This window comes from Podarcis bocagei (genome assembly GCF_964188305.1).
Source record: "Podarcis bocagei genome assembly, chromosome: 4".
Lineage (NCBI taxonomy): Eukaryota > Metazoa > Chordata > Lepidosauria > Squamata > Lacertidae > Podarcis > Podarcis bocagei.
The window spans coordinates 66,289,399-66,301,779 of record NC_138128.1 but is presented as its reverse complement, the minus strand read 5'-3'; the positions used below and the strand labels follow the sequence as shown (position 1 = coordinate 66,301,779).

The following is a 12,381-nucleotide window of genomic DNA, read 5'->3' as shown; positions in this document are numbered from 1 at the left end:
TTGACAGTTCAGATGCAAGGAAACCAATTACTTGTCTGCTGTGAGTGCAGCAGCAAAGGTTTTCACCAGCTTAGGCAAGCAGAGGACCTTCTAATGAATTGCTTTTGAATGTGATCCTTTTTGGCCAGCAGACCAAATCTCGTATCTCATTCCACCTCTACTGGCCAACTTTGACAGGTGGGTGGAGCCATGCACTGTCAGTCATGATGATGTCAGGTGTCTGACTCATCAAAATTGGCCTGCAGAGGTGTGTGTGGGGGGAGAGATATTAAGCAGCAAATTAGCACTGAGTAGGATTTAACTCTTCGCTCATTAGCTGAAGTTGAGCGTGCTGCTGTGGCTGCATAGTGCTGTTCCTTGTAGGAAACAGTGAGTCTGGCCAATGCAGAATTTAACTCTGTCCATCATCTGAGATCACCTGCCCAAACATGAGCTGATTGAAAGGTGGATGTGGTTTGGGGAATTGGGTCCCCCGGTGGGTCAAAAGGTTGCCCAACCCAGCTTTAGGCACACACTTTTTTTCCTGTAGTCACAACTCCCTGTTTGTGGAAATGCTGCTGACAGAGAGATGGAATTAGGGGCAGTGGGAGGGAGGTTGGGTCACTGCAGCAGGCATGAAAATTACTATTTCTTTTTACTGGTTTTGTTCTCCTTAGGAACACTTTTGGAGCCTTGACAATACAGAATTCAGAATTCCACCCAAGCTGCTTATTCAAATATGGGACAATGATAAGTTTTCCTTGGATGACTATCTCGGTATGCCCTTTGAAGTATAATATGGGTTGGTTGGGTGGGGAGTTTTGCAAAGGGAGAGATTTTTGTCAAGTTTTCATTTGGAGAGAAATGAAGTGTGTGACCAGATTTCCCACCCACCCACCCTTCTGTCTTTTCCTATAGGTTTTGTTGAACTTGATTTACACAATGCAATTGTGCCAGCAAAGTCTCCAGAAAAGTGCTCTTTGGACATGATTCCAGAATACAAGCCAACTAACACTCTCAAGACCCCTAAGATTGCTTCACTCTTTGAACAGAAATCCATGAGAGGATGGTGGCCATGCTATGCAGAAAAAGATGGCTCCCGTGTTTTGGCTGTACGTCCCCGTTAATATGCATAAATAATTACATCATTAGTTGCCAGGGTTTCATTTTGCCTCTAAATCTCTTATAACTCCCTTCCACTCCAGCACTTCTCCACCTTCCTTAAATACCATGAGCAAAATATCATAATAGCATAACTCAGCCTTCCTCAGACTAGTGACCTGCAGATGTTCTGACCATCATCAGAGCTGGGGCTAATGGGAGCTACTGTCAAAAACATATGGAGGGCACCAGGTTGGAAGAGGCTGGAATAACTTGCCAGATGTGCACAAGATCCAGTGATTGCAGCCAGGACCAACTAACATGAATAGCTTATCTCCCATTGATTTTAATGCATTCATAATATTTTCTGATTCAAGAGCTGTGATCTATATCTCCATGCATGTCCCCCTATTTTATATGACTTGAAAATATATTATAATTAGTGTTTTGTGGCATATAAACCCAAGGATTCTATGCACACAAATTTCCAGTTTTATTTCTTAAAACTTAATGGGAAGCATAAAGAACCTAGCCCACCCTGTGTAATTCCTCTTCTTCATCTGTAATGCCTAACACTGGAGGTCTGTTTTACTTTGATTGTGAAATCCTTGATGGTATTTTCATTTATTTGAAGGGTAAAGTTGAGATGACTCTGGAAGTCCTTGGTGAAAAAGACATTGATGAACGGCCAGCTGGTAAAGGCAGAGATGAACCTAATATGAACCCCAAATTAGAGCAACCAAAGTAAGATACTTTCCTATATTTGAATTCAATATTCTTTAACCTTGAGTATCCAGATGTTGTTAAACTACAATTCCCAGCATCCCTGATTGGCTATGCTGGCTGTGGATGATGGAATTTGTGGGGATAGGAGATGAATGAATGCTATGCCAAATCTAGATGTCTGTGCATCTAAAGCACCCTTATACCACTTTAAAAGTCATGGCTTTCCCCAAGAATCCTGGGAGCTACAGTTTGTTAATGGTGTTGAACGTTAGGAGACCTCTCACAGAACTACAATTTCCAGCACCCTTAACAAACTACAATTCATGGGGGAAGCCACGACTGTTAAAAGTGATATAAGAGTACTTAAAATGTATAGTGTGGGTGTGACCTTAGTCAGGCTTAATGTAAACCCATTGAAATAAATTATTTTATTCTAAGCATGACCAGGTCAGGATCCAACACAGCGTTCTCAAGAAATAACAGACTGTAACATGAATTAAACAAATCAACTATTTTAATACATTTAGCATCAACTATATACTGGATGCTTTATAGAACCTATCCGTGATATATAGGTCCTCTCTGCAGCACATAATCAAAATTCTGAACTATCTGGTCTTTAGTTTTATAAATATGATACATTATATGCTAGGCTTTACTAAGTTTCCAGATAATTTAACTTTTCTACCTAAGCAGCAAATATCATGTGCCTGTTTTCATTTAAACCCCACTTGACTGATTTGCCAGTAAGGAGTCATGTAAAAGCCCAAGGCAACATGTAGGTAATAGTAATGTGATTTCATTAATAAAAAATTGTCAATGAAACTTGGCATTCAGATTTCATATTGGGATTCAGCTCCCTAGTTTTTGAATTTTTTGAACCTTCTCAGTGCAGAGTAGGCAATGGAAGTCATGGAGGAACCATTACAACTGTGTGACATCAGAGCACAGCTGGTAGTGGCATCAAGAGAGGTAAAGGCCAGGCAAACACTGCAAGAAAATGAAAAGGATGAGGGATAGAAAACTACTGTGTAAGATTTGTAAGCAAGGTTGCCCTAACTACAGGGCTGGCAAAATTCCAAAGGCACCATGCAGCTAGGAAAATGCTGGATGGGAGAAACCCAGTTTCCTTTCCCAACTCAATATTCAGAATAGCAGGCTGAGCTCCATAGAAGTGAATAGATTGAAGACTCCTAACCTGCATACAAGAAGATGAAGGCAATAGAAATGTGAATTTACAGTAAATTGGCTCAAACTGGTCTTATTTTAAAACATCTGCCTTTTCTCTTTGAATGATATGCTCTAAGCATGATCAACTATAATGGGGTAGCCAATGTGATACCCTCCAGATATTGCTGGACTACAATTCCCATGATCCCTGACTATTGCTGGCATGGGTTGATAGGAATTGTAGTCCAAATTGTTCAGAGGCTACCAGGTTGGCAATCTTTGTCTTACACAAAATCGAGAGCACAGCCCATTAGCAATAAATATGCTAGTTACTTGGTATCCTATGTTCCTTGCTAAGGTAACCAACTTTTTTGTTGTTGTTCCAAAATATAGCCGACCAGATACATCTTTCCTTTGGTTCACAAATCCATGCAAGACAATGAAATTCATTGTGTGGCGCAGATTTAAGTGGGTCTTCATTGGCATCATCCTCCTCCTGATTGTGATCTTGTTTGTAGCAATTCTTCTGTACTCACTGCCGGTAAGCATTTAAAAAATGTGTAATAGTGTTTTTAGTGTGTGACATTGCGTCTGTCTGTTATAGGCTTATATTCAGGATACAAGCCTGATGCTCCTGTCCAGGAAGCAGTACATAGAATCATAGAATCATAGAGTTGGAAGAGACCTATCATTGGAAAGGGAAGGAAATAAATTGCCTGTCATTTCCCTTAAGGGTATTTTATATCTTCGGAGGGTTTATCTCTGAAGAAAACTTGGAACAAGGCGTAATGCAGATGTAGCAGCTAGCTGCTTGGTTGACTGAGGCCACTAGCCAGAGTTACTCCAGTTCTCAAAGCTCTGCCAATACATTTCCCAGCCAAATCCAAATTTGGATCCTTAGCATCCCAGCATTAGAATGGTACATTTTGCTGGGAAACAAGGGCAGACATTAACGTTGGCGCCCTAGTTTTGGAATTTCCTCCCCCTTGAAATCTAGTTGGTGCCTAAACTGCTGACCTTTAGATGCCAGGCTGTCCTGTCCAGGTCTTTGACAATAGCTTCACTGCCATTTGAAATGGTTTCAATTGCTATTTTGATTGTATTGTTGTGGTTTTTATAATTGATAATGTGGTTTTATGGGTTTTATTGTTACCTGCCCAGAGATCTGTGGGTGTGGGACAGGATATAAAGAGCCTAAATTAAATTAAAAGTCTGTTGAACTGAGTTTTTAGCAAAACACTCTTCAACTAAAATAAGTGTGTGTTTAAATTCAGAGTGCACTTTGATACTTTTCCTTCTCTTTTTTTGTAGAACTACCTGTCAATGAAGATTGTGAATCCATTTCCATCTGGTTAAGGAAGATCCTTTTCTATAAAATGTTACATTCCAGTAAGGTATTGAAACCTCCACCTTTGGACCTAACATAAGCACCTGATAATCCTATACCTATCTACTCAAAAACAAGCCCCACTGAATTCAGTGGGACCTACTCCCTGGATAGGATCGAGGCATAAATCAAACTGCTTGTGTTTTTAACCAGGAAGAGGGTCATTTCTAAGAATTGAACTGTTATGTATGATGTATTGGGTGGTGCCAACTGTAAAATACTATGCTACAGTTCAGCATTTTGACTACAACAGTTTATTTTCTCATTTTGTTATCAACTTTGTTTTAAAAATTACTTTCCAAAAACATTATTCCAGAAAGCTTTCCCTTTCTCTCTTCTTTTTAAAGATGCACTCTATTTAAAGTATTGGTTTTTTATCATGAGCACTTTGAAATCCTGCCTCTTGATTTATGGAAAAAGCAGGCACTACTTACATTTTTAGAAATGAAAAAAACAAAACAGTGCAATAATAATTGTTCACCAGCTGTGTGAACCTCATGTTTTTAAAAGGTCATATTTACAGCAACAAGCTTCCATTCTCTGTGGTTCAACTTTTAGAGCAAAACGATGAAATAAAGCAATATAAACTCGTGGTTTATCATTGTGCTTATTATAGTTACTTCTAATTTCAATTATGTGTTCACAACAGCAGAAATCAGATGTCAAGACAGTGGTAGTATCATAATTACAGTCCTGTGCAGTTGGATACCCATAATCCCACTGAAATCAATTAATGGGGTGAGTGAAGATTAACTATATAGGGCGTGGGTCGGCAAACTAAGGCCCGAGGGCTGGATCCGGTCCAATAACCTTCTGGATCCAGCCCGTGGTCAGTCCGGGAATCACTGCGTGGATCAGTGTGGGGATTCTGATCATTCGGTCCACACCATTTACACACACACAAACACACACACACACACACACACACACACACACACACACCGTGGCGGTGCCTCCTTCCTCCTGGCTTCTCCCTGCCCTGCCAAGAGGAGGAAGGGGCTGGGCTTTGTTGAGCCATGGTTGGCTGAACACCATTTTAAGCAGCGCCTCTCCAGAGCCACCCCTTTCGTGCCACTCATCATACTGCCACCACCGCCAGCCCCTGGCACTCACAAGGCACAGGTAAGCAGCCACCGGGGCTCGTCTGGTGCTGTGGAGAAGGAAGGGGAAAGTTGGTGGGGAGAGATTCCCCCCCCCAAAAAAATAGTCCAGCCCCTCACAAGGTCTGAGGGACAGTGGACTGGCCCCTTGCGGAAAAAGTTTGCTCACCCCTGATATAGGATTAGATGCTACAGCAAGCCAGGGGGTTGAGGGTACGCTATCCAATCACCTTGGCTTCCCATTATATTTGTACCTGGGAATGTGGTTTGTTGCTCCCTAAGGAACCACAACCACTAGCCAGTTACTGTATTTTTCTGTGTATAACACACACACACACACACCGTGTATAAGACGCTCCTTTTGGGGGGACTCCAAATTAAGAAAATGGAGGGATACACTATCCGTGCATAAGACAACCTCCAAATTTTAACATAACTTTTTAAGATAAAATCCTAGTCTTATGCATGGAAAAGTACAGTAAGTGTACATAGCATTGCTGCCTTAAACATCCTGCAAGTCCATCCTGCCCTCTCTGTAACTTATATGTGTGAATGAGCCATCACAGACAGAACTTTCATGCCCACCAATATCTAGCACAATCTTTTAAAACAGAGCAAGTCCACACAAGCAGCTGAGAGGAATCAAATCTTGTATAACCAAGATGGTGTATATGTGCACATGTGAACCAGCCCCCCCTCTTTTGACATTGCCCAATTCATCCACAGTTGTCACTAACGAAATAAAGAAAGGGCTTTAGTTACAATACAATAGGCACCCCTATTGTAGGGCACCCTAAACTGTAGTTTTAACATATGTTTATACTTATATGTGAAGTGTGGTTATGAGCAAACATTTAGGATTCTGCAATTTGGCTTTATTTCTTGTTGGAGCCCAACTTGCCCTGTCACTACCAATAAGAATATGGCAGCTATAGATGTTATGAGGTTCTCTCTGCCATTGCTATGAGTCATGGCAGGGCAGACCTTGCGTCTGTGTAAAAAGATGTGTAGATTTAAGTCGGTTTGCACCTTTTTGTGGGTAAATGATAATCAGCTAAATTTTTCTGAGGTAAGCTGGTGGGTATAATTTCAGGAAATCATTTCCATAATGTGGAGTGTTATGTGCCAGCATGGAACGGTTGTGCTGTCAAGATATAATAGCCTTTTATTTGGGATTGGAAAGAACCGACTTATGAGGCATGACCTAAACGTGACAGCTCAGAGCTGGAACTAATCACAATCCACATGGATTGTCACTTCAGTATTGAAATTGTAATACTCTGGCAGCAACCAGCAACTTGTGTCAATGCAAGTTTGATCACTCCTGATTTAAGGCCTTTCAGTCGGTGACACAAATTTAACAGGGGATGGAAAACACAGAAGACTTGCTTTTCATCCAAAGGCTAAAATACTATTAAGGAGAGATTTGGTCAGCACCATTCTGGGGAAAACAATAATGAAAACGGAACCTGAGCAATCCTTCACACTTGGAGTGTGAAGGTGACAAGGAGATTTTTTTTGAACTGGCAATGCATCAGCCGCTCACAGCCCTAAAACCATTGAGCAGATCTTTTCAATATGTAACAACTGCTCATCAAAGCCTACAGCAAAAATGCCTACAACTGGCTCGAACACTTTTAAAGCCTCATGCTTTGTAAGAGTTCCCTGCCTTAAGCGAGCTATCCTATTCCTACGTAGCTTTTCCTGTTGCCTCAGTCATGAAAATGTGTTGCAGGAGAAGGCTATTTGGCTAAAACAGCTATAGCATCATAAACGTATGATAACCAAAAGCTGGAATTTAAGGTGTTAGAGTTACCCCATAGTCTGTGTTTTATGTTTAGCGTGATGTCTATAGTTGGCAAGCAGTGAAACACTGGGCGACTGAAGGAACCTGAGGCCTAGGAATATCAAATGGTAAGTGAAAAAGAGGAAGAAGATAGTTGCTGGCCACTGAGAGGGAACTGAAGAAAAGCATGAAGGAGAGAAGGCAGAGAGATCCACACCATACATTTAAAGATTATGGCTTCCCCCAAATATTTCGTTAAGGGGACTTAGAACTGTGGCCCTGTGAGGATTCTTTAGGGGAAGCCATGACCATTATGATGATATACATGTGCTTTAAATGCACAGTGCAGATGAAGAAAGGAAGGAGGGGGAGGGGAAGAACAGTAAGCAAAGAAGAAGCTAGTGGAGTGAAAATAAAATTTATTCTCTGCTGAGATTGGCATTTTAACGTATTTAACAGATGTTGCGGGTACTGAAAGAGCACTTAATAAAATTTTGTGAACCCACTCCTGTAAGCAGTTGCCAAGGATAGAATTCCTTTAGGACAGGAGAGAGGAATCTTTTTTCAGTACTAGGGCTGCATTCCCTCTTGGGAATCTTTTGCGGGAACTACATGGTGGAAATGGGGTCAGAGGTAAAAATGGGTGGGTGGGTGAGCAACAGGTGTGATGCTTACTTTGTCAGATTCAGAGATTTCTATACCTGCACCCACTTCCATTCAGGCAAGCAAGAGGCACATTTCAGCCATGCAAAAGGCCTTGAGGAGGGTGCAATGCAGGGCTAAGGAAGGATGCAGCATAGGAAGAGGGGCCGGCGGCCTGGGGAGGGAATGTATGGTAGTCTAAGGAGAGTCCCAAAGAAAAAATAGGCCTGGAGGACTGCAGTCAATATCTGGATTCAAGGTTCTCTGGCAGTACTGGCAAGCATATGACTTCTTAGTTTATAAACAACCTTATTTTTTTAGAAACCATTTTAAAATGCTTCAAAATCACTAATTCCCAGAGAACCATTGTTATAGACCACCCTACTCCATACCCAACAGTTAGCTAAATCAAGCTAAAACTCTTTACTGTCGGAGCCAAAGCAGACCTCCCATGTTTGGGATTGTGTGCACCTTTGCTTGTTTAAGCAAGCAACTGATAGGAATATATCCTTTTTCTCTGTACAATCGCCCCCCCCCCCAATTTAACTGATCCCTCCCTGCACCTTGGCAACTGGTGTTCCAATGTTTTCTTCTGTGGTGCAAATAGCTTGATGGCCTTAAATTAGGAAAAGTGGTTGGGTAAAAGCTTCTCCCCCAACACTATGGCTTCAATCCATACTGGGACATACCACAACTGCTGTTCATTTTAAAGAAACACGGACTTCCTGCATCGCAAGGTATTATGACTAGCGACACCTCTCAGGTACACCACCTGCTTCCTGCTTCTTCAAACTGGAGGTGCCAGCAACTGAACCTTTGACCTAATGTAACAAAACATGCATGACCCCTCCTCAATTCTTTTGTTCTGATGTTTTTGTTGTGCTCTGTTCTTCCCTCCGCCACTTCCCTTCCAACTCTACCAGCCTTTGGTGGGAAGAGTTCATTTATGTTGAATAGAAGTCTAGACAAACAATGTGCTGTGATTATTTCCTATCTCTTTACCAGCTCAATGTATACAGCACAATTTTTAAAAATCTAATACCCATCCACCTGCCTCTGCCCTTCCTAAATGCATTATACACAAAGCTCTGCAGGGGTGGTGAAACTTGTTCTCCAGATGTTGTTGGACTACAACTTGCATCTTCCTTGACCAGACATGCTGGCTTGGTCTGATGGGAGCTGCTGGTGTCCCACAACATCTGGAAGACCACAAGTTTCACCATCCTGACTCTACTGACATCTGCTTGTATTTCTTCCGCCAGTCACAAGATGTCAGTATACACACCAAAATTCCAGTCAAATGACTTTGATATACTGTATGCATAAACAGACTCCAGTGCCCATGCAGAGGGATGTGTAGTTTGTGCAATGTTGTAACTGTCTGATGTAACGTTCAGAGAACTAGTACAGTTCAAGGTGCAATTTTCCTGCATGCACATTACAATAATGAAAGCTGAAAAGTGCTTTGAAATATTCCTTGTTTTAAATGCACCAATATTTGGCAACTTGGGGGGTATCTAATTATAGTCCTACTTGGAGCAGACTCATTGAAATTAATGGACATTACAGTGGTGCCTCACAAGACGAAATTTATTCGTTCTGCGAGTTTTGTCGTCTTGCGATTTTTTTCGTCTTGCGAAGCACGGTGTCGGGAAAGTTTTGGAAAAGCTTCAAAAATCACCAAAGTCTTTAAAAACCTCAAAAAAGGTTACCACACCGCGTTCTATGAGTTGCTCCTCGAAGTCAAGTCACAACTGTATTAACGGTGTTAAGAAAAAGGAAACAAACTTGCAAGACGTTTCCGTCTTGTGAAGCAAGCCCATAGGGAAAATCGTCTTGCGAAGCAGCTCAAAAAACAAAAAACCCTTTCGTCTAGCGAGTTTTTTGTCTTGTGAGGCATTCGTCTTGCGAGGTACCACTGTACTAACTTAGGCCCATTAAATTCAGTGGCCTGCTCTGAATAAAAATTAATGGTGATAAAATACAATGGTTCTATCCAGAGCAATTGGGCTCATTTTTCTTCAGCTGAAAATAGATGTCCTTCTTAGGATACATTAATAAGAAGCTAACTGAATGCTTTGGTTGTGGCAATCAAAGAATCATTTGAATGTTGAAAAGCAAAAGCAAGATTATTTGAATCACTGAAGTTAAAAGGACAGCCCTGCCAATACATAAATAACAAGGCAACTGCCATTGTCTCTAGGTCAGGGGTCAGCAACCTAAGGCCCATTGGCCACAAGCGGTTGATGGGGGGTCATTTAACCGGCCCCCGAGCTGCCCCCGAACTGAGTCGCCCGCTCAGTGAGTCCTCACATGCTGTGCTAAACCGGCGCAGTGAAGCATGGGGACTCGCTTCCGCGGTGCCCAGAAATCACATCTGCGCAGATGCAGACACCGACAATTGCATCTGTGCAGACGCAGATACCAGAAATCGTGGGTGTGTATGCTGATGCGCACACGTGATCCAGCCCATGGACGGATCTCCGCTGGAGTGAACCGGCCCAGGCGAGGTAAACCTTGCTGACCCCTGCTCTAGGTGGTAGTATTCAGCTGCTCCAAAACTGCAGACTAATTCCTAGGATCACCTGGAAAGAGGTGGCCTATTCTGTGACTCACAGGGCACCCTTTGGAATGTTTTTGGTACTCTTTAGGCATTTGGAACCTGAGGGGGTCCAAACTGGCACTTCTGACAGTACTCTCTCTCTCTCTCTCTCTCTCTCTCTCTCTCTCTCTCTGTGTGTGTGTGTATACCTCAAACAAACAAATACAAAATCAACCACTTCCTTCTGAGTCGCCTAGAATCAGAAACCTGGGACACAATCCCAAGGGCTGAAGAATGAGGTTCCCGCAAGAGGGTAGTGCTAGGCCAATGCAGCGTTTTAACTCCTTGCACCCTAATTGCTGACATCCTCTGTGATAATGCAAATTGCTTTTGAAACACTTCTCAGTGTTAAAAAAAAGTTTGCCCCACAGCGTGGGATAGCCACTGTTCAAGTAAACAAGGTCTAAACTTCCTTGAACTCCTGGAAGTAGAAGCAGTATTACTGTGGTTGTTGTTGTAGTAGTAGTAGCAGTAGCAAAATTTGTATACCGCCCTTCCTCTGAAGATCACAAGGCCTTATCTGATAGCATTTAGCTTTGACAACAAACCTTTTTAGTGACATGTACATGTGCAGATGTGTGAAATTAGAAATCTGATGGACTGTAATCCATGAAAGCTTGTATCTTAATGAAAGCATCAATACTTTACAAAGCCAGAAGGCTCTTTCTTTGTTTTGCTGCAACCAGCAAACACAGTTACTGCTCTGGAAATGGTTAAAAATAATAACCTTCCACTTGGTAAACAGTCTTCTGCTAAACCCCATGGTAAATAACTAAATACTTTTCAATGCATTTGAAAGGCAGACAATCTGACTTCCCAACACAGTATCATTCAAATTAAAGTCCATAACAATAGGAATAAAATAGACTTGAAAACATCTCATTTCCAAGTGTAAAAGCCTGAACTGCAGGCAATGTTTTTATGTAAATTTGACCTCACCTCCTAGTCCTCTTCAACATGAAATCCTACCTTTCCCTCTACTGCACAACTTAAAAATGAACCAATATTTCTCCTTTCTGTTTTGTGACTTTGCTATCTTTATATTGAGGATTTGTTGCATTTTATTGTATCTTTTGTTGTATCAATATGCTACCATCATTTGGAAGCCTTTGTATTGAAAAGTGATGTATAACTAAACAACAGCAATTATCGTTTAAAAAAGTTAACATTCTCCTTTCCATGACTCCTTGGGTCTCTAGACTTTCATATTTCTTACACTGTCTCTGAGTTGTTTCTCATCCACCTCATACAGTTAAAGCACATTATCCCCCGCCCCCGCCCCCACCCCCACCCCCCGCAAATAATGCTGTAAACTGTAGTTTGTTGAGGCTGCTAGGCATTTTAGCCACGTGAGTGGGAAGCTCCATTTCCCATGATTCTTTGGGAGAAACCAAACTTTAAAAGCACTATAAATGTGCTGCAAATGTGGGAAAGAAACATACCTGCTAGCTTTTAAAGCTGAAACCTACTTTTTATTGACAGTTGTGTCTGGCTTTAGCAGCTACTGTTAGACCCTAGCTAGAGTAATAAGGAAAGTTTCAACTGTCTGCAGCACAAAGCTGTTGGACCCAGAAGGCTGGTTCGGCCATTTGCCTGAATACATGAATGCTCAAATGGTGCATGGTCTGTGGTGAGTTTCCATTCACATTTTATTGAATATGAGCAGAACACTTCATGCAATCAGGTATGGCCAGGAGCTGTGGGTGGGTGGAGGGCACAACCCACGGAGGATCTCTGCCCCAGCCACTCAACACAGGAATTGTCCCCCCAGTGTGGCTCTCTCTTATCACATACACAGGCCAAACAGTCAGTGACCAACACACACAATATATAAATCAATATGGTTAACTTAACCTAGCAATGCTTCCCACCCCCCACCCCCCACACA

The 12,381-nt window shown here is 42.0% G+C and overlaps 1 protein-coding gene across 3 annotated transcripts in view; it reads left to right on the top strand.

Moving 5' to 3' along the window:
* Positions 1-4,956, top strand: part of MYOF (myoferlin) — an 81,276-nt gene extending 76,320 nt beyond the window's left edge. For all 3 annotated transcript variants that reach the window (XM_081192153.1, XM_081192155.1, XM_081192154.1), the window contains 5 exons: positions 657-756; positions 898-1,091; positions 1,715-1,824; positions 3,370-3,517; positions 4,288-4,956. In XM_081192153.1, the coding sequence (XP_081048279.1) occupies positions 657-756; positions 898-1,091; positions 1,715-1,824; positions 3,370-3,517; positions 4,288-4,332 (597 nt within the window). In that variant the 3' untranslated portion in view covers positions 4,333-4,956. The remainder of the gene's footprint in view (positions 1-656; positions 757-897; positions 1,092-1,714; positions 1,825-3,369; positions 3,518-4,287) is intronic.
* The last annotated feature ends 7,425 nt before the right edge of the window (positions 4,957-12,381 follow it).